We start from the raw sequence: 27,083 nt of genomic DNA, 5'->3' as shown, positions 1-27,083 counted from the left end.
GTTACCAAATTAAAGTTCACTGAAATTATGAATTGAATTAAGGAACAAAGTTGTAGAGAGAGAAACAAGAGAGAAGTTTAAGCTTAAGAGAAGATTAAACTAATGAAAGAGAGGTAATTGTATCAAAAGCAACTAAAACGTATTTATGCAAAACATCAAAATCCTAATTAAAATCTAAGTAAAAATCGCCGGAATTAACTTCAAGACACGCGCCCAGTCGAGCGAAGCACTGCCCGGACGAGCCCCCTTTTTTCATCAGGGAAGCTTCTCTCGAGCCCGGTCGGGCGCGAGCTTGGGCGAAGGGCTGCTTGTTCCTTCTTCCGCCCCGCCCGATCGGGCGCGCCTCAAGGCAAGGATGCCTAATCGGGCAAGGCCACTTGGGCACTTCTTTGGACTTCGATTGGGCCTTGATACTCAACCCAATTCGAATTTCCTCTAAGGGGCTTGAATACACGGTGTCCAATGCCTTGGCTTCTCATATGTCGAGCCCTTAATCACCGATTTGATGATTCTAACCGGCCTTGGGCTACGAAAGATGGACGTGCTCTTCCAATGCTCGTAGTTGCTTCAAATAATCTCGGGAAAATGCTCCAAGTGTGCAATTTCCTACAAAACTCAACCAAAACTACGAAAACACTAGAAAACACAAATTAGTAATAAAAGTGGCTTTAAAAAGCCAAAAACACTACTAATTATGACTAAGGGACGGGAGTAAATCACTACATAAAATAGACATATTAGTACACAAGTTCACAAAGTTTCTGCCAGAGTTTTAGGTTAATTTATGTCTGTTTAAGCCTCATATTAAGCCTCTATTTATAGGGAATGGATGAATTTAGGATTTCGAGTATTCTGCCGCGGCAGGTGTTGCATGCATCAGAATGGGTTGCGCGCGACAGCCCAGTGCAAGTGATTTATATACGCTGCTCAAGGCAGCGCAACTAGATGTCTTACGCGCAGTATTATGTTAAGATTCGATTTTATATTTTTATGAAATTCTAAATCTTTCGCAAGCGCATCCCTAGACGTTGCGCTGGGTGTCACGCGTAACCTTGTGAGCTGCGCGCGCCATTCCAGCGCGACTCATTGAGATGCGTGCGGATTTTTCCGCAGCAACATTTATTTTTAACCTAGGCGCCTCTAAATTCATCATAATTAGATTTTAACCTCAGGCTTAAGCCTAATTATGATCAGGTTTAGTTAGTCTGGACCTTAATTCATTTTATTTTGGGTTAGGCTAGTCATTTTGCATTCTTGTGACTTAATTAGTTGTCCATAAGCATTCTTCACGTTGATCCAAGACAAAGATGGTTTTATCTGTTGTCATAGCACTTTCTGTAGGGACAGGATGCCAAAAGTAGATGTCTATGGTAGTTAATAAACTAAATCTATGAGGAGGGTTTTTAGAATGCTAGCGCTTCAAAATTGGTGAGATGAATATTGGTACGGGATAAAGATTCTTGTCCAAATGTTAATTATCTTTGGATTTTGGGAGTTCATTGAAAAACACTTTACATTACTAAGATCAATACACTAATGTACTGTTTTGTTTGGTATCTAGTAGACTGGTAACATAAGGCGTGCGACAATGAGAATTTACAGTTGAGAACAAAAGAAAAAAAAAAGTTGGATGCATGGAGTTTTTTCGGTCAAAATTTGTGAATTTAAATATAACTTGGCAAGTAAAATAACATCCTAACATCCATATTAATCAATCTCATCCCAGACCTATGAAAACTAATTCAAGTATATCCTTTACCACCTAATTGATGCATGACACTAAAAAAATTGTGAAGTAGTAAAAGAGAGAATTTTGGGTGAAACAACATAATTAAGAGAATGAACTAACGATAATTTTCCTTACAATTTATATAAAAATTCGGTCACATACTGTAGAATTTGTATAAACTTACGGCCTCACTTTCATTGATCAAGGTAACACATATATATACAATACTAATTCCTAGAATTACCTTAATTAGGTTACTAGAAATTAGGAAACAATATAAAAGATAATCACCAAATATTCCCAAAAATATATCCTACCAAAATATCCTCAATACCCCCCCTCAAGTTGGAGCACTAGGATCATAAGTGCCCAACTTGGACAAAACATGATCAAACTGTGACTTCCCAAGAGCCTTCGTGAAAATGTCGGCCAATTGAGTAGTCGTAGGAACATACGAAGGAGAAATCAATCCATCAATAATAGCATCCCGAACAAAGTGACAGTCAACTTCAATATGTTTGGTCCTTTCATGAAAGACCGGATTCTTTGCGATGTGCAGAGCAGATTGACTATCACAAAATAACTTGATTGCCTTAGGGTGATGCACACCCAAACTCAACAACAAACCCTTAAGCCACTTGAGCTCACAAGTGGCTGCATACATAGCCCTGTACTCGGCATCACAAGAGGACGTTGCCACAGTTGGTTGCTTTTTAGTTTTCCAAGAGATGGGTGAATGTCCTAAAAATACCAACCAACCTGTGACAGAGCGACGAGTGAGTGGACAAGCCGCCCAATCCGAATCACACCAACCTTCCAAGGTGAGGTCACTAGTAGCACTCAACAAGATACCCTGGCCCGGAGTACCTTTCAAATAACGAACAACACGAAGAGCCGCTTCCCAATGCTCAATACGCGGCTGTTGCATAAACTGAGACAAGATATGAACTGAGTATGCTAGATCCGGTCTAGTGACACCTAGGTAAATCAATCGACCAACCAACCTACGATACGCCTCCGGATCCGCAAGAAGCTCACCTGTGGCACGACCAAGCTTGTGGTTTTGCTCCATGGGAAAACCACTCGGCTTTGCTCCTAACAAACCTGCTTCAGAAATAATATCCAACGTATATTTCCGTTGACATAAAAATAAACCTGAAGCACTGCGAGCAACTTCTATGCCCAAAAAATATTTCAAAGAACCTAGATCTTTCATCTTGAAACAATCACTGAGATAAGTCTTGAAACCAACAAGTGCAGCGGAATGATTACCAGAAATAATAAGATCATCAACATATACCAAGACATTAGTCTGAACTTTGCCTTTAGTATACGTGAAAAGAGAATAATCAGAGTAAGATTGAATGAAGCCATACCCTTTCAAAGCTGTAGTTAGCTTTGCAAACCAACACCTCGGTGCTTGCTTCAACCCATACAAGGACTTGTCCAAGCAACACAATAACGTAGGATCTTCACTTTCAAACCCGGGAGGTAATTTCATGTATACCTCCTCATCAAGATCACCATGCAAGAAAGCATTATGCACATCCATTTGATGAAGTCCCCAATTCTTTGATGCTGCAATTGCAAGAAAAGCCCGAACTGTTGTCATCTTTGCAACTGGAGCAAACGTTTCACCATAATCTATGCCTTCCTGCTGATGATTACCAAAAACAACTAAACGAGATTTTAGTCGTTCAATATCACCATTAGACAAATATTTTGTCTTAAACACCCATTGACTCCCTAGTGCACGTTTACCGGGGGAAGATGCGTTAAGGTCCATGTACCGTTATCTTCCAAAGCCTTTATTTCCTCTTGCATAGATTTCCTCCAACCTTCATGTTTCATGGCCTCTTTAAAAGATTTCGGATCATGACCACCAACAATAGCTGCCAAGAACTTACAATAATTCACAGAAAACTTGTCACAATTTATATAATGTGCTAAAGGATAGGGAGTACCTGAAGGAGCATTGGAGGACGGAGTGGAGGGAGACGGATTATTAGCAAAAACCGAGTGAGTTACATAATCACGGTGACGGACGTTGGGTATTTTTTCCCGATGACCACGCCCCAAGGGCTGCTGGTCTGCTGCCCCTACGCTGCCATTTTCATCATGGCGTTGGGGTGGCTGCACGCTAGTAGAGCTGCCAGCAGGCTCCTCCGCGGCTAGGATGCGGTTTGTGGCCTCTGGCCGCGGCCTAGCTGCGGTCTGAGCTGCGTCTTGCTGCCCAGCAGTATACTCCGCGGCCAGGCTGCGGTTTTTGGCCTCTAGCCGCGACCTGGTTGCGGAGTAGTCAGCCACTGACTGTTGTGCTACTGTCCCCTTGCCCACGGACCCCTCTTGCATGTGGACAGTAGCCGTTTCCTCAACCAAACCATTATCATGCACTTCTCCACCATTATCCTCGTCATATTCCACAAAATCATCATGCACATCATAACCCGAATCAAAAACATGAGGCTCTATGTTAACATCTTCCGGAGTAGCAAACGGAAACACATCTTCAATGAACTTAACATCCCGAGACACAAAAAACGCCTTAGATTCAAGGTCATACAAACGCCACCCTTTATTCCCAAAAGGATAGCCCACAAAAACACACTTCCGACTTCTACTTGCAAATTTATCCCCGTTAGTTTTCTGATTATGTGCAAAACATAAGCAACCAAAAGTATGAATGGCATCAAACATAGGAGGTTTACCAAATAGAATTTCAAACGGGGTTTTATTTTGTAGCAACGGAGTAGGAGTACGATTAATGAGGTGAGCCGCGGCAAGCACACACTCACCCCAAAAATAAATAGGTAATTTGGCCTGGAATCTCAAAGCTCTCCCAACTGACAAAAGATGTTTATGTTTTCTCTCAACCCTCCCGTTTTGTTGCGGTGTACCCACACAAGAGGTTTGGAAAATAATACCCGTAGCATCAAAAAATTCACGCAAACAATTAAACTCCGTACCATTATCACTTTGCACAATTTTTATGGTTTGAGAAAATTGTCGTTCCACCATAGCAACAAACATCAAGAACATACGAAAAACCTCCGTTTTATCATTCATTAAATAAATCCAAACGTCTCTAGAATAATCATCAACTATAGTAAAAAAATAACGAGCACCGCATGACGAAACATGTCTATATGGACCCCACAAATCACAATGAATTTTTTCAAATATTCTAGATGCTTTATTGTCACTCAAAGGAAAACTATCTCTAGGATGCTTAGCACGCATACATACTTCACATCCTTTATCTAAACAAGCTTTATTACTAACTGTAGGAAGTAACTTAACTACTTTCTCGGAAGGATGACCCATACGGCGATGCCACAACCCCAACTCTGAATTTGCAGCAAGAGCACTCACATGATGCACCGAATCCGTTTTGCTAAAGTAAAACAATCCGTCCCTCCTAGTGCCCGTTCCAATCAGCTCCTTCGTTTGGTCCTGTATAGCACAAATATAAGAATTAAATTGGACAGTACAATTAAGATCATCATTGAGTTGCGAAACAGAAATCAAGTTACAGCTCAAATTAGGAACATAGAGTACTCCGGTGAGAGTAATCTTGTCCGATAAACAAACAGAGCCAATAAGAGATGCCGAAACTATTTCTCCATTGGGCAAACCAACCGGACATTCAAAGCTCTTTGTATCAAAAAGCCAATGTTTTTCTCCGGTTACGTGATGCGTAGCTCCTGTGTCAATAATCCAAGAGGTATCATCAAACTTACCACTCAAACGATTATCGGAAAGTGTAGCATTACCCATCAATCCCGTAATCGCCTTCCTTTGTTCACTAGAAAATAAACGACCCGAAGCAAAAGAACTTGTATCCTCCGGATTTGAGCCACCACCCGAGACCGCATTAGCCTTCACGGGACCTCCACGGCCTCGACCAGCTACGGGTGGCCCCCCCTAGCTGCCAGCAGCACTCTCTGGCCAACCATATTTGTCATAGTAGCGGTTTTCTTCATGGCCTCGTTTTTTACAGTAAGCACAAGTTTTATCAGACCAGCACTTCACGGTTTCATGACCCACCTTTTTACACTTGTCACACACCGGCAGCTGCCGATCAGAGCCACCAGCGCCACCAGCACGCCCCCTCCCTGCAGCAGTCTGTACAGCGAACCCTAGGGCAGGAGGAGACTCCTCCTTGACACGAGAAATACCCCTGACTTTCTCATCCTGCGAAACCTATTGATATGCTCTATTTAAAGTGGGCAGGGGATCTTGGGATAGCAACGTGGATCGCAAAGGAGCATAATACTCAGAGTATAAACCAAGCAAAAATTGTTGAAGACGATCCCCGTCACGCCTCTCTGCGTGTTGCTTCCCAACATTACAAGTACACTTCCCACATTTACAAGAAATTAGGGGTTCTAGTTGATCAAGTTCATCCCACAAAACTGATAATTTACTATAATAAACCGCAACCGTCATAGTCTTCGATTGTTCACATCTATTAATATCAGATTTAATTTGTTGAATTCTAGGGCCATTAACAAGACAAAAACGCTCATGTAAATCATCCCACAATTTCTTAGCATCATCATAATGTGAAAGCATAGATTTTACCTCGGGATCGATTGTGTTCATGAGCCAAGAAACTAACATACAATGAATTGTAACCCAATCATCCTTCGTACACGGCGGTGCAAAGGAGGTGATACTACCATCAAGAAAACCAAACTTCCGGCGAGAACACAAAGCAATTCGCACGGCATGAGACCAATCATGGAAATTATCCAATGTGAGACGCTGTGAAGTAATGAAATCCCCGGGCCGATCTTGCGGTCCAAGGTAGAAAGGGGAATTTGTTTCAATTTTCGTAGGTGGCGGTGGAGGAGGTGTATCCCCCATCGTTGAATTTTACAAAGAAAAAAAAAATCAAGGCTCCGATACCATGTAGAATTTGTATAAACTTACGGCCTCACTTTCATTGATCAGGGTAACACATATATATACAATACTAATTCCTAGAATTACCTTAATTAGGTTACTAGAAATTAGGAAACAATATAAAAGATAATCACCAAATATTCCCAAAAATATATCCTACCAAAATATCCTCAATACATACTATCATTTTCATGCATTCATCACATAGTCTGTAACTGTATTTGAACAAATATAAGGAAAAGTGCTGCATCTTACATGTCATAATAAGATCATGATGAAGTAATGAAGATTTTGAGTAGGATAATCATAGTAATATTGTTTAGCGTAAAGGCATGACCTTAGGATTCCACCATATGTACCATTTGTGATGAGCTACTAATCATATATACCACAAAAGGTATTACCCATTTGGCATATAACATTTAAAGTTAGTATGTTTGGGCTTCGGGCTTCTTGGATTTTTAGTGATGTCCAACAATTTAGCGATTGTTTTTTGTTTTAATATTAGATATTGTTTTCTATGTGCGGTAACAATTATGTTAATCCAGGTTCTTGAAGATTGATAACCCTCATGAATAAAGTTCAAGAAAAGAAGAATCATCATAAGTTGATCAAGGGAAGCTTGAACACCTAAAGAATATGAAGATCTCTCAAACAAAACTTTGTTTTATTAGTTAGTCTCTTTGTTGTAAATGTGGATGAGCAATTGGTTAGATTTGAGAATTTTTTCTCATTAAAGAGATAATTAAGGGCCTGTTCACATTTATTGATTGGAGCTGAACTGAACTGAACTGAACTGATTGGAGCTGAACTGAACTGATTGAAGCTGAACTGAACTAAACTGATTGGAGATGAACTGAACTGAGCTGAAATGAATATTTTATGAGAGAAGGAAATTAGGAGCTAAACTAAACTGATTGAAGCTAAACTAAACTGAACTAAATGGAGCTGAACTGAACTGAGCTAAAATGAATATTTTATGAGAGAAGGAAATTAGGAGCTGAACTAAACTGATTAAAGCTAAACTAAACTCAACTGATTGGAGCTGAATTGAACTGAGCTGAACTGAAATTAAGCTGAAGTGAACATGCCCTAAGTGTTGTGTAAGTCCAGAACTCAGGACAATGTACTACTAGTTGGAAACACAAAAAAAAAAGTATGTTTACTGAACTTGGTCCATTAGTTGGAGAATGTTTAATATGTTCAAAGGTTGAGAATCTTGTCCTTAACATACTTTTAGCATGAGTATTTGCAAACTAGGAGGAATATGTGATTTTGATAATAAGAGATATTAATTATTTCACATATATCTTTGGATATTATTCTATTTTTATTTGTGGAAACTGAATAATATAGAAAATGTTTCCCATTATGCGAGTGATGCATTATGGAAAGTATCTTTACTTAAGATATGATCTTTTAGGTCACGAAATATTTTATCTCCTCGGGAACTTTTAATACAATCACATTTTCGTAGTTTGAGTTGAAAGCTTTTCACGTATATTTTTTAGAGATCATTCAAAAAGCTCCAAACACTTCTTGGGAAACAATTTGTCAGTTTATCAATTCTTTTATACATTTTGTTATAAGTTGCTCGAGTAAGTAAATAATCGTTTATAATTGCTTTTTTTTTTTCCTGAGTTGATTTACAAGAGTGATGAGGATGCAGAGGAAATAGGCTCTGAATTGAGTTAGCTTTGTTAAAAGATCACCAAGAGCATCTCAAATCCAGATCTGACACACAACTCTGCGAAAAAACTCCGATCACCCACCCTTAAACAACACAAAAACAACGCCGAAACTAGACAAGAAAAGCAAGAAGAAAGCTTTATAAAGAAAAGATGCCCGCCAACGACCGTGGATGAGCAGCTCTACTCAGGCCGCCGACCAAGGGCGGATCCAGAATTTATTTATTGATCAGGCCGAAGTTATAAAATATTTCAATTAATAAAGCCATAAGGAAATATGAGTATAAGAAATCCACACGAAAAAAAAAAAATGTGTGCAACCAAGGGGAATTGAACCCTTGACTTTCTGACATCTATACATCAAGTAACTAACCAACTACAAAACTTATAAATTTTACACAAGATTTTTTATTTATATGTATCAAAATCTGGGCATAGGGGGGGGGGGGGGCAAGGCCCGGGTAGGCCACCCCCTAGATCCGCCTATGCCACCGACGACAGAGAGGAAGAAGGAGTTGGCATTAAAGAGAGATGAGAGTGTTTTAAGCACAAGTATAATTTGTACTGGTAATTTTTTGAGTGAGTGTACGATTTGGATATCTAACATATAATTTTGAGATTTTCATATGGATTATGATTATATATTCTTTTTTCTAAAACAATGATTATATCTTTTAACTAAGTAGTATAGTTTGAAATTACTTAAGTTAGTTGCCTAATTGAGTATATACTTACGTACTCCATTCCCCTAATAGTACAACATGAGATCCATTCCCCTAATAGGGAAAACAAATTTTAAGAAGTAAGGAGAGAAATAAAGATAGAGATGCATGTGATGAGGAGAGCAAAAGATAGATACATACATCACTCTTAATATCTGTTTTAGGCTTTGTTTGGTTCATTGTTAGTAAAGGAAAAGTAAAGAAAGGAAGGGAGGGGAAAAGAAAGGAAGGGAGGGGAAAAGAAGGAGATTTTATTTCCTATGTTTGGTTAGTGAAAGGAAATATACTTTTATTTTCTCTTTTCAATCAAATTCCTCCAGTTTTGGGAGGAAAGGAAAGCTAAAAATTTGTAAAAGACTTTCATTTTATTTCACTTTCCTTTCTTTTCTTTTCTTTAAATTCTCATGTCATTTATCAAACCAAACATGAGAAAATATTAAAACCTTTTCTTTTCTTTTGTTTTTCAGTCAAAATAAAGGACGAATCTTCGTCAATTTATTTCCATTGCCACACCACAACACATAACTCAAAGATACATTTTATCCTTAAAATATTTCTTGGTTACGATTATGTCTAAAATGCCTACTATATCTTCCTTCTATGTTTCTCTTTTAATTTCCCTCTAAAGCTTTCTACTTTTCGCGGTTCCTCTCTCTCTATCTCCGCCATTAAAGCGTAAACCGAGCTCTTCATTGTCGCGGCTTCTGAGCTTTCTCTGCTCCATTGAAACGGCTTCTGAGGTACAATGTTTTATTTCACAATCATCAAATATCAATTTCACAATCTAGGTTTTATTTCGTATATTCGATGATTTAATCGTCAATTTAGGGTTCTATTAAGGTAAATTGTTGAACTATAATTACTGAGATTATGAAACATTATGACGAACGATTCTACTGCTGGAATTTTGCTGTCTGTAATTTACGTTAATATTCTTAGGCTAGAAGAGTTTTATGTGATTTTGGAGTTTTAATTTGATACATGAGTCAAACTTTGATTTTAATGTGTTGCATGTACTGAGCCTTATTGAGTTCACGAGCCGAGCTTGGGTTTTGAGGAATTTGAGGTTTGTTTGTAATTCGAGCTCGAGCCTAGCCTGCCTTTATCCTATTGAGCTCTAGCCGAACCTGCATTTTCGCCCCCTAATGAACCGCCTTAACTACCCGTATATTGTCTATGAGAGTATAGAATTAGATTGTGCTTTGTTTTTTTGAATGTACTCTATGTTAGAGGAGCGGGGGAGGGTTGGGGAGGATGAAGAGAACACAATGTTGATAAAACCATGGCGAATCCTTAATTATAGAGGGTCGGGGCATGTGACTAAGAATTCCTGATGGAGAGTGTTATTGTTTTGAATTAGACTCAAAAATCAAAATCTACTCAGCTGAATAAGATGAATTCTTTTACTACATACAGAATTTCCGAATTTATATGTAGTTTGGTTGTTTTTGCATGTGTTTGTGTGGAGCCAGGAGATTTTTCAGGGTTTGTAGAAATCTTAGTTAATTCTTGCTAACTTATATTCTCTTCTTTGGTTTTCGTGGATTTTAGAGCAGCTTTTACAAGCATATATTGCTGCCTATGTTGCTTATCATTGCATTTGTCCTGCTCCTTGAAATCAGTCTGTAATTAGTTCTAAGTAGTGTTCCTTCTTCCAATGCATAATTGGGACCTCATGGCATCCTCTAGGAAATGTTATCTAAACGGTGGTAGAGAGCCGAAGACTTGTGTGTCTTCGTAAAGAGTGTTGAATTTTTCATTTTTTTTTTCTTGGGAGAAAGGGATATCAAGTTTGTGTAAGCTCTCAAGTTGTTAAAAATGTTCTTCATCCCTAAGTAAAGACTAGTCCAAACTCCAATTACAAAACCTTCAGGGTCTATCTAATTGGCGATGTTCTTGCATGACTGCAATGCACAGCCTTCATCATGCTCGATCATGATTGGTTCCATCCAGACTGTATATTACAGGCACTCTATCCAATTTGAATTGTCCAAGTTTCACTATGACCAAATTACATATCCCTGCTTTTCGGTTGAAATTTTTTGAAGTTAAGCAAAAGTGGCCATTTTTTAGAAGAGGTCAAGATCAACCTTGTTAGAACTTAAATCGAGTTTTCACACTCTTCAATGCTTGGGCTATGGACGCGGATAATTGTGCATCAAAACACAAGTGCTTATGTAAAGGTATTGTGATAAAAAGAATATGGATATGTAACTATTGCTACAAAAAAAAAAAGGAACATATCTCATGTTCTTTCATCTTAAAGTCATGTTATTTTACATAAGCAATTGTGTTCTTCAGCTGCACTGAATTTGTGATTTATACTAGCTTTTTAGTAACTCTATAGAAGTGGTGAGTTGCACATATTGGAATAGAATGATAACCTGTTTTTTTTATTTATGGTATCCTAATCTTAACAGGGCTTATGTAAATTGGAAGTGGAAACTGATAGCATTGGTGAAGAGGAAATGTTTTTATCCTGAGAGAGAGAGAGTCAACTTCATGCAACGAATGACACTATACCCATTCCAAGTTGCATAATTTGAGACTTGGAAGAACATTAGAAATATTTTAGAGCTGGCTCCGACTCTTTATTTTTCAGTCAATATACCAGCAAGGGCAGATGTTGGAACTGCCCAAGCTATTGGACAAATGGGCCCTTTGATGAAAAAGGAGATGGAAGTGTCATGCAAGGTGACGAAGAAGGCAATGCATAATGTAGAGTGCCATAACTTTCCTGCTTCAAAACAAACTGAGAAAGGCTATATGTCTTGTCTAAAGAAAAAAAGTTATTGCTCAACTCATTGCCTTTCACTTTGGAAATGTAAGCAATTGAATGGTACCCTCCAAGGACTTGGACCAATTAAAGAATGTAATTTGAAAACATCACAAGCTTTTGCTTCTGAGGAATTGATGCAATTGCCTTCCTCAGATTCTAAAGTGGACCAAAAGGCTCCAATAGATTCTTGTGAAGATGGCTTTGTTGTTTTGGAAGCTTCTCTTGGGACTTCAGACAAGCGACTTGAGGGTGTTGATTCATTATCAATGAGCTCTAATAGTAGGACAACCAATTCTAAAAGAGATGCTTCTAGTGAGTCAGTTGTCTTGTTAGAGAATCCACTAGCCATCTCAGGAGCTGGATCTTTCTCCCAGAATCGTGAAATGCAGCCGTCATTGCTTGAAAGCCTCAATGGACATGAGCTTTCTTTATCAAATCTGAATGTTAATGATCCTTTCTCTCTGGCTAATGTCAGTCGAAATAGTAGCATATTGCATTTATTAAATTATTTTCCACAAAAAGCTCCCACTTTTTGCTCAAGAAAGAAGCTTCTGATTCTTGATATCAATGGAATATTGGCAGATATAGTTTATCCTCCTCCCAAGGGATACAAGGCAGACACTAAAATTGCAGGACGGGCAGGTTTGTATTGATGCTTCACTTTGTAGTCAACTGCATATTTTTTCCATTCAACTCATGTGCTTTGTTTGCTGCTTATTTGTGCAGTTTTCACTAGACCCTTCTGCTCTGATTTCCTGAAATTTTGCCTTGAGAGATTCAATGTGGCAATATGGTCATCAAGATCAAGGTAAATACATTGTATTTAGTACTTCATAGAATCCCGCCACACACCCCCTCCTCTCCCAACTTGAAAAAAAATAATAATAAAATTAAGGCCTTCATCTTTATGGACACCGTCACCCTTGACACTAGAGATGGAGCTTAGGACGGTGTCTGAAAGTTGGAGCCTTAGGTCAATCTTTTGAAAGACCTTATATAGTTATATGTCCTTGCAGCAATCTCTTAATTTGAGCTTCATAAATACATTCTTTACCATGAAAATTCTTTTTGAAAGAATATTTTATCTTTGAGAACCAGAAAAAAAAAAAAAAAAAAAAAGCCCTCCTTGTTTTGAATGGTCTGGGTTCAGGAAATAAAATGATATGCAAAGCTAATAATGAAAGAAAAATGGACTAAAGGAGAAAAGGAGATTTGGGGCCATAAAGTTGATAGCAACTATAATGATGAGAATGGCTCAAAAAAATTTCTTACGGTTCCAAATAGTTAATTCGATAATGGATTTCAATATAATTAAGGGGACAATATTAAATGTGTTCACAAACTGTTGTTTATTTTTGCAAATCCTCGTGTTATGTTTATAAATGAGGTAGTTAATACATTAAAGATGAGCAATTTTCAGAGCTTCATAAAATCTTAATAACTTATTATCAATGTAATGTAAGATCTGCGACATCAAAGGACTGAAATGTTGGGAGTTTATAAGGATAACTGAATTTTTAAATCTGGATCACCCAAGTTAAACAATTATCAATGTGAACATCTGATAACCATGATAAAAAGAGAAGAGATCAGAAAGTAGACTCTGAAACCATATACGTATTATATGCGCATTTTATTGCTGCCCCTATATCACTTGAGTAATGTACATTAATATTGCAAATTATAGTTAATTTGATTTAGATTTCTGCGTAGTGATCTGAGTCACTTAAGGTTTCTAATGGAATTGATTGTATCTTGTATAAATCAAATTTCTTCATTCTACTCATTAAGTTCATGTATAACAATGTTTTTTAAATTTGCAGGAAAATTATCGATAGATTACTTAACTACTTGATAGGAGATATGAAAGACAAGTTGATTTTCTGCTGGGTAAGTAATTATCCCTTTTTATTTTATATATAGTTAGCAATGATTGGAAAATAATTTACAAGAGCTCAATGTACAAAGCCTAGAAACCTTGAACAGTGCACAAATTAGTAGCCTCACATATTATTTTGAAGATCCCTGGAAAGCAAGCTATAAGATAGGGAAAGCATGCAAGTTGCTTTGTTCAAGAGGACCTGATGCTCGGCCTTGCCGAAAGTAGAGTAGTACTTGTCGGTCAAAATGCTGGCTTGCATGACTGTGTTGTTTTTTTTAATATTAATGTAACTGCAGTTGTCTGGACAAATCAATATAGTTCATAGATGTGTCATAGATTGGGTAATGTCATTTTAGAAAATATTTTCGACTAAAATAATTTGTCTTGTCTTTCTATTATTGAAGTGGATGCTTGGAGTCTTGGACAGTCATTAGTGCATGTCTACGAGCTTCAAAATTTCGATGCATTGCTTATTTTTGCAGGATTTATCCTATTGCACCGCGTCAAACTTTAGAACCTTGGAAAATAAACATAAGGCATTGGTTTTCAAAGAGCTTAGAAAAGTCTGGGAGAGTTACGATGACCCTGACCTTCCATGGAAGAAAGGTGAATTAAATGAATCAAATACATTACTGCTGGATGATACTCCTTACAAGGCATTGCTCAATCCTGTAAGTTGATCACCGTTTCTACTGAATGTTTGGTGGATGTGAACTTGACAAGTTCTTGCATTAACCTTTCTTCTAAATATGTGATTCTTGCACAGCCTCATACTGCTATTTTCCCATACTCTTATGACTACAAAGATGGTGCAGATGATGCAATTGGTATGACTCACCTGCTCCTTTGTCAATCTTACCTTAACTTTCTTATTCTGTGTTAATATAATGTATGTTGCTTAAACTTAAGCATAGATTTTGTATTTGTGCCGTTACGTATTTTCTGGGTCTGCAATATTGTCCTGGTCACATCCATTATTCCATATTATTTTCTATTATGGTGTGCAAGTGTCCTTTGGTAATCATTAGCTTATTATGGGTAACGATGAAGTGTCAAGTCAATAATGCATTGGTTCATGTTCCTGAACTTTCTGTAGCATAATTCTGAATTAGCATTCGTAAAAGTTAAACTAATTTTCAATTGGGAAGATTTTAAATTTGTATCCTGAGCATGGAATAATGCAATTACAGGTCCAGGAGGGATCATTCGAGAATATCTGGAAGAACTAGCTATGGCTGACAATGTACAGGAATATATAGAGCAACATCCATTTGGTCAGAGTGCTATCACTGAAAGAAGTTTGTCCTGGCAATTCTATGACAAAGTTATCAAAGGACAGAGTGCAGTGGCAGCCGGGGGTTAACCTGTTTTATCTTTTGGTTGTCCAATATCGAATTGAATTTCAAATATATCTCACCTCATTCAAGAAATTTTGCTGTTGTTCTTGTCTTGCCTGGTGTTTATATGCTGTACCTCACTTATGTTTTGTTGCAATGTAACAAAAACACCATTTATATAGGAAGCAGGCTGAAATATAAATTATTTTTGAAATCAATTTAATCAACTACTCCATACTAGTTACTTCTACCTACTTCCTCTCAGTTAAAAAATTGCTTCCTCTCAGTTAAATTACTTTTTCAATGTAACTTGTTGCTTTCATGGACCTTCTGCATTTGGCGTAACTACAGTAAGGTAAATAACCTCAAGCTGAAGAGTAAAAGTGACCACTTCTGCTTTTAGGATTGTAAATACTCCGTCATTAGTTAGTGTTCATTATAACTTGAAAGTGCATCACGAGCAACTGGAGATCCCAAGGTAGGGAAGGTGCTCCTCATCGAACATCAAGTTAATAGAAACATTACAGAAATAGCTGAAAGCTTTAAATTTTGTCTTCCGCATGAAAGCAAGTAGAAAAATGGTAGAACACACCCAAAATCTGGCAGCTGCTGCGAGGAAGGGGTCGTGATTCCTTTCATCTGATCACCTTAAATCGTTGTTAAAAAAGGGGTACAACATTATGTTTCTTCTCCTTTTTGGCAACAAGACAGAAATGCAGAAGATAAAATATCTAAAAATTACACAGAAAGAAAACTCTATAAGCTTTTTCTTATGTTTTGTTTTGGTGTGGATAGCGCAAAAAAGCAAATTGTTAATTACAATAGTCAACTAACAAAATTACAGGGAGAGAAGTGTTACATCACTTACATGAGTAGAATAAGAGGTAAAAGCAAGATGTTATAAATATATAAGGGTGTTGACTAATGGTTAGATGTAGCTTAGCTCAACAAAAATAATTCTTTCAGCAATATCTTCATCAGCATCTTTCATTCTTGCTAATTGCTAACATGAGTTCTCCAGCAAAATCCTTGTCAATCTTGACTATCATAAATTAGCAGTTCCAGTTCAGCATAAGTGAAAAGGCTATACACAAAGGAAACTATCGGCCAATTACACGAAGGGAAAAGTAATGTTAAGGCTGTACAAAATGTAGGAACGTCGAATGCATGTTGCTGCACAAAAATGAAAGTACGAAGCATTAATGTCGAAGGGCATGAGACTCAAGGCACAAAATGAAGAGTATGTAGAAAAATTCTACCAATTTTCAGTTCTGCTGGCTATCCTGGGACGAATCCATCCTAACAATGAGAGGCTGTTGAAGATCCCCCACCAGATCACCTGAGATAGGCAGCTCGGAGCAGGACAGGGTATCTTCATTATCATTTTCAGCCAATGCATTTTCTAAAGCAGTCTTTGCCACTTTAGTTACACAAACCATCAATATCACTGCAAGCAACACGAACCATCAAGATGATGCAAAGCAGAAATGCGCTCAATTTACTATTTACTATTTAAGCAAAATAGTCAATTTGAAAATTAACTTAATACGAAAGTTGCAGGGCATTAAAATTATTACTTAGCCAGTTAAAATATCAATCAAAAAATATTGACCCCCTGATGAGCTCAAGCATGATAGATATACTCAAACTTTTCATTCTGAATTGGAAACCTCGAAAATTTCATTCTGATGTTTGGATTACTAGCTATTACTTGTATAATTCAATATAGAAGTATAGTTTTGGTCTAAGTTATCAAAATTCAGAATACATATGCCATTAGAATGTAGAGCACCTCCAATAACAATAATATATTAATAATATCAGTTTATTTCATTGGTTTGCACATTGTCAATGAGTCAAGATATGCATAGAACAAAGCAGTACTACAGCTTTAAAAATGCAGAAGAGGCATCTACAACAACATACCTGAAACCACAATACTTGATACAAGAAATACCTGCATCCACAATAACACTTATTAGTTTAAAACTTTAAATTCCATAAAAGGTGTTTTTTTTTATTGGGGGGGGGGGGGGGGGGGGGGGGGGGGGCAAAAGCAACCCATGTGGTGGTCACGACAGGAAAATAGTAACTGTAACAGCCATGAGCAAGGGAAAATGTTATTTTCTAAAGTGTTAACACATCCAAGCACAAAATAGCAGATCTTACCCAACGAGAGGGAGAGAACTCATGCCATCCATGTGTGATATCTGAAAGATCCTTGAGAGTTGTTCCAGCATACACCAATGCAAGTGTTATAGGCTGTAATCAAAACCAAAAAGGGAGCATTAAATAATTAAATTCCCCAAAGAAAAAGGTAGATAAGTGGTTAACAAGTAAAAATAAGATATAATTTATAAATAAGAATTCAAACACGTTCAAAGATTAACTGAACACTAATGTTCTCATAAGTCATAACAAAAGGCAGCGCAGACATGCCCGGCACAGAAATCAAAGCTTTTGCAAATTGAGAATTCAAGACTATAGTCCTACTATCACTTTGTTTGGATAGAAGAAAATAGAAGGAAAAGAAGAGAGAAGATAAAGGGAGGAAAATTTCTCTTATTTGAGTAAAGGATTGGGGAAGGAAAGGGAGGGATCCATTTTCCCCCTCTTTAGCATAATCCCTCAATTTTCCCCCTCTCTTAGCATAATCCCTCCAAGCACACTTTTTCCCCTCCCTTTCTCTTCCTTCGCCTTCCTTTCCTTTCTTCTATGCTATCCAAAGAAAGTGTATATATATATATATATATATATATATATATATATATATATATATATATATATATATATTTGGAGAAAACATGGTATGGGTCCGTCAGAGGGATCTTCACTTTGTCAAGGACAGTGTATCAGCAGATTAAGCAAGCTTTATGTAATATGCATGCATCATATGATGCACCTCTCTACAGTTTTACTGCTAATTTTTCTAGCATAAAGGAATGGAAGATGATTGGACAACAATCAAACAGAGCATAAAATACACCATAAATTACTTTGACAAGAACTATATTTTAGGCACTATACCTTCTAATGGATCACTTGGTATTCTATAACATCACTAAAACATAGGAGACTTTAGAGTTTAGACAGGTAATTCGCACAAAGGTTATCTTGTAGAATCATCAACATTTTTCAGAAAAATACGGGTCAAAGTAGACTCACTTTCATGTCCTTAACCAGTAAACACTTAAATGTTGTCCTTGTTGATAAAGATGAGCAATAAATGAACATTGTTTGTCTGTTTGGCCATAAAACTTCAAAGGAAAACCAGACTGACCAATTTTACAATTTTTACAATGATGTACTTTATAGATAGAGAGTTCATTCTCATCCATGCAATCAATTTTATCTGCTGCAGTCAAAGTTTACACCAAAGACTTTTGTCCTAGCCTAAGCTTTCTCTTCAAGTATAGAAGACAAATAAATACAAGTATGATATCTTTGCGCACTCACTACAACAAACATTCTATGGGCTCAAACATAAATGTACAATCTGTATTATAACTAATAAACGAGGATTGGATAGAACATACAAACAGCTTTGAATAAATAGAGAGTAGAAATTACCAGCATCCCTAACCAAGAGGCCAGGACATATTCCCACAGGGGAACAGGAGTTACAGACAGGAGGTAGTTCAACATATTAAATGGAAGTAAGGGAACAAGCCGGAGAAGTAAGACAATCTGTTAAAAAAAAAAAAAGCACATCAAAAAAAGATGGAACAATCACATCATAAATGAGTCAAAAACAACAACAAAAAAGGCAAGTAGCCATCCATTGTCCCCCATTCACCCTTTCCCCAAAAAGAAATAAACTAGACCCTTATCTAGAACCTACAGAGAGGACACAATCTTTTTTGCAAGTTTAAAATGTAAATAGTCTAGCAAATTTGCATGCAATTCAGAGAAACAATGAATGTTTTTGCTAAAACAAATTGATCATTTGGCTTCAACACTCAAGACTCCTCCACCATCGAAATAGCACGGTACATCACATTTCAAGGTAAAATTCATGAGCAAGATTAATTAGACAGTCTCACCTTAAACTCACCTATTCTGCTATTTCCTAACAAAACCTACAAGAAATTTTTTACTAACTTTTAAAGAGAGAACAAAACTACATCATCGAATAATTCAAGTACTCATGAGAGTCATGGAAGAAGCTGTGATGGATCCTGCAGATTTAAACACCTATGCCATCATTTCACTTAATCCACGTCAAAGTAAATTTCCAGAATTTACCAACGCAATGCTATCAGCCAAGACTAAAATCGGTACAATTACTGAAGTCTAAAGCACAAATAACTTGGAACAGTAAGGGATTGAAACTACTGAACAAGAACCAGAGAATGACAAATTGATACACTTAAATCCCTTATTTTTACAACCTTCCACTGTGCTTTTTGATTGACACACTTTGATTTGCCACTGTTCACAAACTCTACTTTGATTAGCTTTTGTGATTTATTATAACGATAGAACAATCATGTGGGGTCTTATCATAATTGTCTAAATGTAAATTTTCATATTATTACCTTTTTTAATTGTTGATAATTAGAAATATTAACCCGATAAACTTTGTGCATTGACAAACATGATAAAAGAAACTTGTCAACTTTAAAAAGGACGGAGGGACTATTATTAGATAAGAGTTAAGCGATTCTAGATACCTTAGTCCACTAGGGAGAAGAAGGAAACAATAATATTCAAGCCACTAACCTACTAGTTCAAACTAATGTGTAAAACATTTGATTGAGCCCTTACACTCCAAATTCCAAAAATCCAAATAACAAAACAAAGGTTAAATCATGGTCTTAAAAGCCCGAAAAGCTCTACACTGACAATGCAATAACAAACATAACATGGAGTCTTTTTAAAACTCTCAATAACCTATGAAGCTGAAATACCGGGGACAGGTATCACTGAAATATGTGAAACTATTTTTTTTTTTTTTTGGTCTGAAACTATGCAATATGGCAAACCCAAAATCATCAACAGTACCCACATATTTTAAAATGTCAATAATCAAATATCTGACAGATAATAAAGGTGTGCTGTGCCGTATAATGAATCTCAGAAGGGGAATATTTTTAGAATTCAATTAGGAAAAGAAAAAAAAAGGTCCAATTTGTTCTAACAAATTTAAATAAAATCTCTGAAGAAATCTTCTGCACTTTTAATAATCCTGGTCTTCCATCATCAAATACAAATAATAGCTACATGACCCTTGAAATCACAAGGCAGTACTGCTACATTAGACTCTCCAAAGCAGTTACTCATCAATCCATCTTGTCAGTCAGGCAAAATACTCGGGAATTATTGCTATTAAATTTTACTTGTGAATCATTGTTGTACTAACAAAAGGGCAGACTCAGATCTACCAGTTTGTCCATGTCCCACCTCATAGAGTCAAGTCTTAAGCAAAGAATTGTATATATTTTGGTTGGTTGTAATTAAGAAAAAGAAAAAAAAAAATATCTAGCAATTTTCCAAGCCCACAAAAAATGAGTCAGCTAACACTTAACAAACCGATTACACAATTAGTAAGTTCCCCAATCTAATATTAAAAAAATATGACTATGGAGTCATGAACCAAGTATTCATATAAAATGTAAATTAAACTGTCATTGAATGGAATTTGCCAAGCAAATGACAGTGCTCAACTATACATTCATACCTTAAAACCAGATCTTTGTATAGCAATAGCAACAGCCCGAAACTTGGGGTAATCCTTAATTTTAGAAATAACAAATGACCTTCCAATCTGCACACATGGTTCAAACGTAAATTAATTCATGCATCACATTAAAGAAGTAGCAAAAATATAGTCTGCTATAGGTAGAACAAAGAAAAATGTAACGAACTTTCAGAATGTATGTCATGAGGTACCACCAATATACCATCACATAAGTTCAATTTCAAGACTCACAAATGACATGTGAGATTCGACTAGATACAGGAATTAAATTCGTGTAATATAGCGAAGTAAAAACTACATACGAAAATTCTCTGCCCCTTCACATATCAAATTCCAATTAATAAAAAATAAGATAAAGTACTCACAGTTCTTCCCAAAAGAAAAGCTGCAGTTGCCCCCAATGTAGCACCTACAGAATCAGCAACAAAACCCAGAAGCAACCCATAAAGATAGCCACCACCAAGCTGCAGAATGGCAAGTCCAATCAATACAGTAGCATTAAAGACAGTGACACAGGGGCATGAACTTACAGACAAAATTTATTCAAAGTGCAGACAACAAACATGTCCTTTAGCATAGAAGATTAGTAGGAAGGGTTGGTATCTAATGGTAGATCATAATGAGACATTAACACCTGACTCAAGCATTTGTGCTATTTCCTCTATTTAGCATTTAGGCATGGAGGGCACACTGAATAAATGTAAATATCAACTATGATACTCCGTATATAAGTAACCTTTCCTCTCAGTTCCATCCAAAAACTTTCTCAGTTTCACTGTAAGGGTCCAAGAAACTATTGAAATATGTCAACAAGAAAACCTTAGAGATGGCCTTTTTTAAAAACTCTATTAATCCAAAGGGTAATAGGCTTGAAATCAGTGATTCGGCAGGCTCCAAAGACATTTAGAAGAGCACATCAGGTCAACAACTAAAGCATTTACACTAGAAAATAGCTAATCAACACAAATCCAATCTATCACAGAAGTAACACAGCAGAAATTGAATACATTCGGCAATCCATAAAGCTACTCCCACTGCTTTTATTTAAGTACACCATTTTGACTAAGCACGTCATACAAAAGTCTGACCAATAAGATCTTTATTACCAATAAGTATAAACTATAATAATTGAATATTAATAAACTACTCATTAAGACAATTCCAACAAGTACCCACAAGATATATTTTTTTTCTTACATATAAATCACTAAGACTATTACTTTTGGTTCATGTAGCCAACCCCACCGGCCCACCCGAGGGATTAAGGCTTTGATTGATTGATAAATCACTAGCATTGATCAAAGTAGGTCAAGTGAATAGTGCAAAAAGTCCCAATGAAGCACTTAAAAAAACAAAGTCAGTATTTTGACTAATGGGAATAAAGTCAAGTCAAGGAAAATCTCAAGGGGAAGCTAGCAGCCTAGCATGTAACCTCTTTTGCAACAGAATGAAAATCAGATATTATTATTCATTACTTACTGTGAGCACTGAAGCTGGAACTGCCAAAATAGTCAGAGGGATGTATGCAACAGCCCTAAAAACATCAAAGGTGAACATAATCAGTCAAAATTAAACATATAGCTCCAAGCACCAATAATATACCAGTACTGAGATTCTGAGAACAAGGTATCGCATGTCAATCCAAGAAGGCAAGGACATATATCACCACTTCAGAGAATAAGTAGATCCTTGGCTCAAACTTTAACAGACAAAATACAAAATTTTGAAATAAGAAAGAAACTAGGCTAAAAATTAGGGCAACGCGAGTAAGATATGACAGTAATTGATGAACTATGGGGTAATAATAATTCATCAATGACAGCCTATGCCAACTTTAGAGAGATTGGAACTCTCCAACGTGTTTCTCTTTCTACAGATTCTATGAAAAGCCAACAAAACAATCCCAAGAAAAGGACCACAACAAACATGGAACTTCAAGTCTAAAAATTAAAAGTAAAAATAAGTCAAAAATAAACATTAACTGTAAGGTGTAAAAGAGTATATCTTGAAGGAAAAAATAAATACAGAACAATATCAGGCAAAATTTGTTTCAGAAGGACAAAATCAAATGACTTACAAGACTAGAGGCCCCCAATTTCCAAGGTTTTGATCCACCCACAAGAGAAAGTTTCTTAATATCTGCAAGCAGAGACAACAATACAGCACACTTAACTTGACATGAAAAAAAGTTGCAAATGCTACAAAACCAATAAGATAACAAAAACAGAAGAACTTTGAAGCCCAAAGTTAATCTGTTCTTATATCCTACACAACATAGCGAACTTTTGTCTTCAAATGAAAGCAAATTTACATGATAAGTCACATCAGCGTTTGTTATCAATTCTTATCAAGTTCAACTATTAATTCAATCAATTCTTCATATTACAATGCCAAAGTTCAACTAGCAAGTAATACTAAGAGCTAAGAGAAATCTAAAAGTATAATTTCACAGCAGAACTCAATACGGACTTTGACAAACTTATGGTAAGAATGATTAGGCTTTGATCAATCCAAGCTAAATTCAAAACTCATACGTCATGTTTATATTGTATGTATAACTCAAAATTCAATTTTAGTTCATGAAATGAATTATTAATCACCATTTTGTCAATAAGCAACATTTCCCACAAATCAATCAAAACCAAATTCAAATGAAATTACTCTATTAAGAAAACAGAAAGTTGCAACCTTTAACATTCAAAAATCATAGCTCATAAATCAATTACTCCATTAGTGGATCAAAATCACTCACCATACATAACATATATCCAAATTATTCAAACCCTAATCAAAACAACATCAATAAAGAAAAAATCAAAAGGGGGTAAAAAAAACACGACCTTTTCAATGGGAAGCGTGAAACAAGCTGTAGCAATGGCGACGATGAGGAGCAAAAGAAGGGTAATTCGAAAACAATTCAGCCATGAAAACTCCATGAAAATGAAAACCCAGAAATTCCAAACAAACCCTAAATTACTCCTCAACAATTATGGCCTTAAGAAGTAATAACAACAAAATTAAACCCCATCAAAATTCAAAACATCTCTTTCAAAATTGTGGGTATTTGTATTAGGCTATTAGCTGACTGTTGTAGGAAATGGAGATCGGAAAGTGCAGAAGAAATTGCCGAATTCCCAGGATTTTCTCTCTCCTAAGTATAGGATTAGGGAAATGATCTAATTGCGTTAGAAAATTGGTGAGGTGCTCCGCGTAGACGAATTGTCGCTACTTGTTGTCGGGTTTCTTTGGGAGTAAGGATTGAGTATTTGATATTCAAGGAACAAAAGTCTTGTGAAATGTCCGTGATCACAAATGTCTTCTTGTTTGGTTTTTTTTGTTTATTTATACTTTTTTGTTTTTAAAATTTAAAGTAGGAAAAAATTAGGGAAATTCCCATTGGTACACCCTGGTTTTGACTTTTCCCATTGATACACTCCAAAATTTTTGTCTTCCCATCGGTACACCCATAATTTGGTCTTTTTCCCAACCGTGACTAACACCGTTAAAAGGTATTTCATTAAGTTAAAATAATTAAGGAAAAGACTATAATACCCCTTTTAAACATCTAATGTCTTGATTTGCGTGTCGAAAATTGTTCGGATTAAAGTTTTGAGAGTCCTAGTCGTTAAGGATCCAAATTAACCTCGAAATTAGCAAAAAAAAATAACGCAAATGTCTCATATGCGTGTCAAAAAATGTCTCGATTTGCGTGTCATTGCTTTTTTGTGATAATAATTGTTCGGTTAAGGTTTTAGGAGTCATTTTGACTCTTTAGGGATCTAAATCGAACTCAAAATTGTCAAAAAATTAACAAAAATATCTCATTTTGCACGTCATGATATTTCTTTTTTGTTTTGTCATGAGACGCAAAACGAGACATTTTTGTTAATTTTTTGACAATTTCGAGTTCAATTTAGTTCCTTAAAGGTTTAAAATGACCCCTAAAACATTAACCGAACAATTACTATCACAAAAAAATAATAGCACGCAAACCGAGACATTTTTTAACACGCACATGAGACATTTGCGTTATTTTTTTTTTGCTAATTTTGAGGTTTGGATCCTTAAGGACTAACATGACTTCCAAAACTATCGAACACTTTTCGACACGTAAATCGAGACATTAGATATTTAAAAGGGGTATTATAGTCTTTTTCTGAATTATTTTAACTTAATGAAATACTTTTTAACGGTGTTAGTCACGGTTGGGAAAAAGACTAAACCATGGGTGTACCGATGGGAAGGCAAAATTTTTGGAGTGTATCAATGGGAAAAGTCAAAACCACGGGTGTACCAATGAGAATTTCCCAAAAAATTATTAGGAATAATATGACATTTCATCGATTTTTCATCAAAAATAATAACGACTAAATTGGCGATCAAGGGGACTGAAAGGAGTCGTCAAAGGAAGTTGATGATACCATCGCTAGTTTTTAAGGGGATTTGTTCTCTACTCCTCTATAAGTAACCCGTAAACAAGAATGATGTGTTGACTGGTATCGAGGCTCTAGTTTTAGAGGATATGAATGATTTGTTTGATGCGGAATCCAATGACGAGGAAATTCGTTCTGCTCTTTTTCAAATGCACCCAAACAAGGCCCCTAGATTAGATGGTATGCATGCTATATTTTTCCAAAATAATTGAGGTATAGTTGGGATTCTTGGGAAGGATGTATGTCATTTTGTTAAGGGGTGATGTAAGGGTGAGGTTGATCTAAGTGACGTTAATTCTACATGTATAGTTCTTATCCCAAAATGTAATAATTTGAAGAGAATGTTTGAATTCTGGCCTATCAGTTTATATATTGTAGTATCGATTATTTTGATTGAACATAGTACTTTTATCCCAAAAAGACTTATTATGGATGATGCTCTAATTGCTTTTAAAATTTTTATGTTATGAAGTGATAGGGTGGGGTTAGAGAGGGTATGATGGTGGTGAAATTAGATATGAGCAAGGCATAGGATAGAGTTGAATAATGTTTTTTGGAGAGTGATTATTAAAATGGGGTTTTGGATGAGTTGGGTTCAAAGCATTTTAGTAGCTTGTCTGGAGTCAATTTCTCATTTAAGTATAATGCGGCGATCACTAGCTCTCTTATTCCGTACTATGGCCTTTGGCACTGGCTCTCTTATATATCATATTTTTTTAGGAAATCTTTTATAATGGAGAACATCCAAGTTGATCACCAAGATTAATGGATTTTGTTAATCCAGTGGCAAATTGGTAAATGAATATTGTTTATTATTTTAACAATTAATTTGCCAGTTGTACTTTTACTTTTAGCTACTTGCATGAAAGCAACATTTGCCTATCGTTTCTTACCGTTTGGCTGAAGTAACGACAAAAATAGATGGCAAAGTTCTTGCTTCACCGAGAAAGATCACAAGTAGAAGGGAATTAAATAAACTCACCTATCCTTAAGGGTTACCATGCCATGTATTTCTCCCCTTTTACTTAGGGTTTTCATTTAAATGGCAAAAAAGCCACCGGAAATAGTGGAGTTGGTATCGGTAAAGACGAAGAAGATGAAGGTGTCGGTGTGCCGATGTTTGAAATGGTGGTGTCAGGAATGGAAGTAGATGACGGTGGGTGGGTGAAGCCGGTGAAGGAAGAGGAAGATGAAGATTGGTGGAAGAGGAGGAAGTAGATGACAGTAGGTGAATGATAAAATGACGGAAGGAGGAAGAAGATGGAAAGAATGACAAAATTAGCCTTCATTTTGTTGAAGAAATGACCAATTTACTCTCAAGGAGATTAAGACTCTGTTCTTTTGAGCTTCTGGGCAGACAAGAGTCACAGAGCCGAGCCGAGCATAGTAGATTTTATTATTATTATTATTATTATTATTATTATTATTATTAATAAATATTTATTACTATTAATTGTTACTTACTTATTATTATTATTACCATTATTATTATTAATATTAATTATAATTATTAAATATTATTTATTTATTTATTATTATTATTAAATATTAATTATTATTATTATAATAATTCAAAATTAATTATTAATTTTAAGCAAAGCACAGCAGAACAAAACTCAGCAGAGTAGCTCTAAAGAACACGACCTAAGTGGGTGTGACTCAATCTCTTATATATCATATAATGAATTAAACAATTAGTCAAACTTATTAAAATTATGATAATTTTTGAAACTAACAACAAAAAAGTGAAAATAACTTTTTCTAATTTCTTGTTTTTGGTTTTTAATTTAAAAAAATAGAAAGTTGAAAAAAAAACTTTTGTAAAACAGAAAACAATCACGAAAAAACCCTCTGTTTGTTTACTTTTTTTAAAAGAAAATAGTTTGATTTTTATGGCGCGTGAC

General features: G+C 36.0%; 4 protein-coding genes across 4 annotated transcripts; 1 reads left to right on the top strand and 3 right to left on the bottom strand.

The window, feature by feature from the left end:
* Nucleotides 1-2,069: 2,069 nt before the first annotated feature.
* Nucleotides 2,070-5,506, bottom strand: LOC145632686 (uncharacterized). The gene is made up of 6 exons (XM_081685033.1): nucleotides 5,288-5,506; nucleotides 4,976-5,170; nucleotides 3,520-4,375; nucleotides 3,276-3,406; nucleotides 2,954-3,152; nucleotides 2,070-2,833 (listed from the first exon to the last, which is right to left on the bottom strand). The coding sequence occupies exons 1-6, from the start codon at nucleotides 5,504-5,506 to the stop codon at nucleotides 2,070-2,072; spliced, it is 2,364 nt and encodes a 787-aa protein (XP_081541159.1).
* A 147-nt stretch (nucleotides 5,507-5,653) lies between these two features.
* Nucleotides 5,654-6,598, bottom strand: LOC145632685 (uncharacterized). The gene is made up of 2 exons (XM_081685032.1): nucleotides 6,006-6,598; nucleotides 5,654-5,909 (listed from the first exon to the last, which is right to left on the bottom strand). The coding sequence occupies exons 1-2, from the start codon at nucleotides 6,596-6,598 to the stop codon at nucleotides 5,654-5,656; spliced, it is 849 nt and encodes a 282-aa protein (XP_081541158.1).
* Nucleotides 6,599-9,569: 2,971 nt separating this feature from the next.
* On the top strand, nucleotides 9,570-15,138 carry LOC145631995 (uncharacterized). Its single transcript, XM_081684240.1, has 7 exons — nucleotides 9,570-9,787; nucleotides 11,468-12,468; nucleotides 12,553-12,634; nucleotides 13,650-13,716; nucleotides 14,191-14,379; nucleotides 14,475-14,535; nucleotides 14,899-15,138. The coding sequence occupies exons 2-7, from the start codon at nucleotides 11,700-11,702 to the stop codon at nucleotides 15,069-15,071; spliced, it is 1,341 nt and encodes a 446-aa protein (XP_081540366.1). The 5' UTR covers nucleotides 9,570-9,787; nucleotides 11,468-11,699; the 3' UTR covers nucleotides 15,072-15,138.
* A 645-nt stretch (nucleotides 15,139-15,783) lies between these two features.
* On the bottom strand, nucleotides 15,784-24,018 carry LOC145631997 (uncharacterized). The gene is made up of 10 exons (XM_081684242.1): nucleotides 23,587-24,018; nucleotides 22,824-22,885; nucleotides 22,226-22,280; nucleotides 21,112-21,210; nucleotides 20,726-20,812; nucleotides 18,616-18,732; nucleotides 17,215-17,307; nucleotides 16,972-17,002; nucleotides 16,305-16,492; nucleotides 15,784-16,218 (listed from the first exon to the last, which is right to left on the bottom strand). Exons 1-9 carry the CDS (start codon nucleotides 23,680-23,682, stop codon nucleotides 16,311-16,313), a joined length of 822 nt encoding a protein of 273 aa, XP_081540368.1. The 5' UTR covers nucleotides 23,683-24,018; the 3' UTR covers nucleotides 15,784-16,218; nucleotides 16,305-16,310.
* Nucleotides 24,019-27,083: the final 3,065 nt, after the last annotated feature.

Source organism: Chenopodium album, chromosome 5, assembly GCF_948465745.1.
Source record: "Chenopodium album chromosome 5, dcCheAlbu1.1, whole genome shotgun sequence".
Classification (NCBI taxonomy): Eukaryota; Viridiplantae; Streptophyta; class Magnoliopsida; order Caryophyllales; family Amaranthaceae; genus Chenopodium; species Chenopodium album.
Note: the sequence above shows the minus strand (reverse complement) of the source record. Positions and strands in the feature narration are given on the sequence as shown.

Bases quoted from the DNA above. Each gene is read 5' to 3' on its own strand.
- LOC145632686 (XM_081685033.1), bottom strand. From the start codon at position 5,506: ATGGGTAATGCTACACTTTCCGATAATCGTTTGAGTGGTAAGTTTGAT. The intron at 4,376-4,975 runs GTATGTATGCGT...GCACATAATCAG, and splicing joins GTTTAGATAAAGGATGTGAA to AAAACTAACGGGGATAAATT. The intron at 2,834-2,953 runs GTTTCAAGATGA...TTTCTGAAGCAG, and splicing joins CAAGACTTATCTCAGTGATT to GTTTGTTAGGAGCAAAGCCG.
- LOC145632685 (XM_081685032.1), bottom strand. From the start codon at position 6,598: ATGGGGGATACACCTCCTCCACCGCCACCTACGAAAATTGAAACAAAT. The intron at 5,910-6,005 runs GTATTATGCTCC...TGAGAAAGTCAG, and splicing joins TTGCTTGGTTTATACTCTGA to GGGTATTTCTCGTGTCAAGG.
- LOC145631995 (XM_081684240.1), top strand. From the start codon at position 11,700: ATGGGCCCTTTGATGAAAAAGGAGATGGAAGTGTCATGCAAGGTGACG. The intron at 12,469-12,552 runs GTTTGTATTGAT...TTATTTGTGCAG, and splicing joins TAAAATTGCAGGACGGGCAG to TTTTCACTAGACCCTTCTGC. The intron at 14,380-14,474 runs GTAAGTTGATCA...ATTCTTGCACAG, and splicing joins ACAAGGCATTGCTCAATCCT to CCTCATACTGCTATTTTCCC.
- LOC145631997 (XM_081684242.1), bottom strand. From the start codon at position 23,682: ATGGAGTTTTCATGGCTGAATTGTTTTCGAATTACCCTTCTTTTGCTC. The intron at 18,733-20,725 runs GTATGAATGTAT...TTTTTTTAACAG, and splicing joins TACAAAGATCTGGTTTTAAG to ATTGTCTTACTTCTCCGGCT. The intron at 16,493-16,971 runs GTATGTTGTTGT...TGTTGCTTGCAG, and splicing joins ATCAAGTATTGTGGTTTCAG to TGATATTGATGGTTTGTGTA.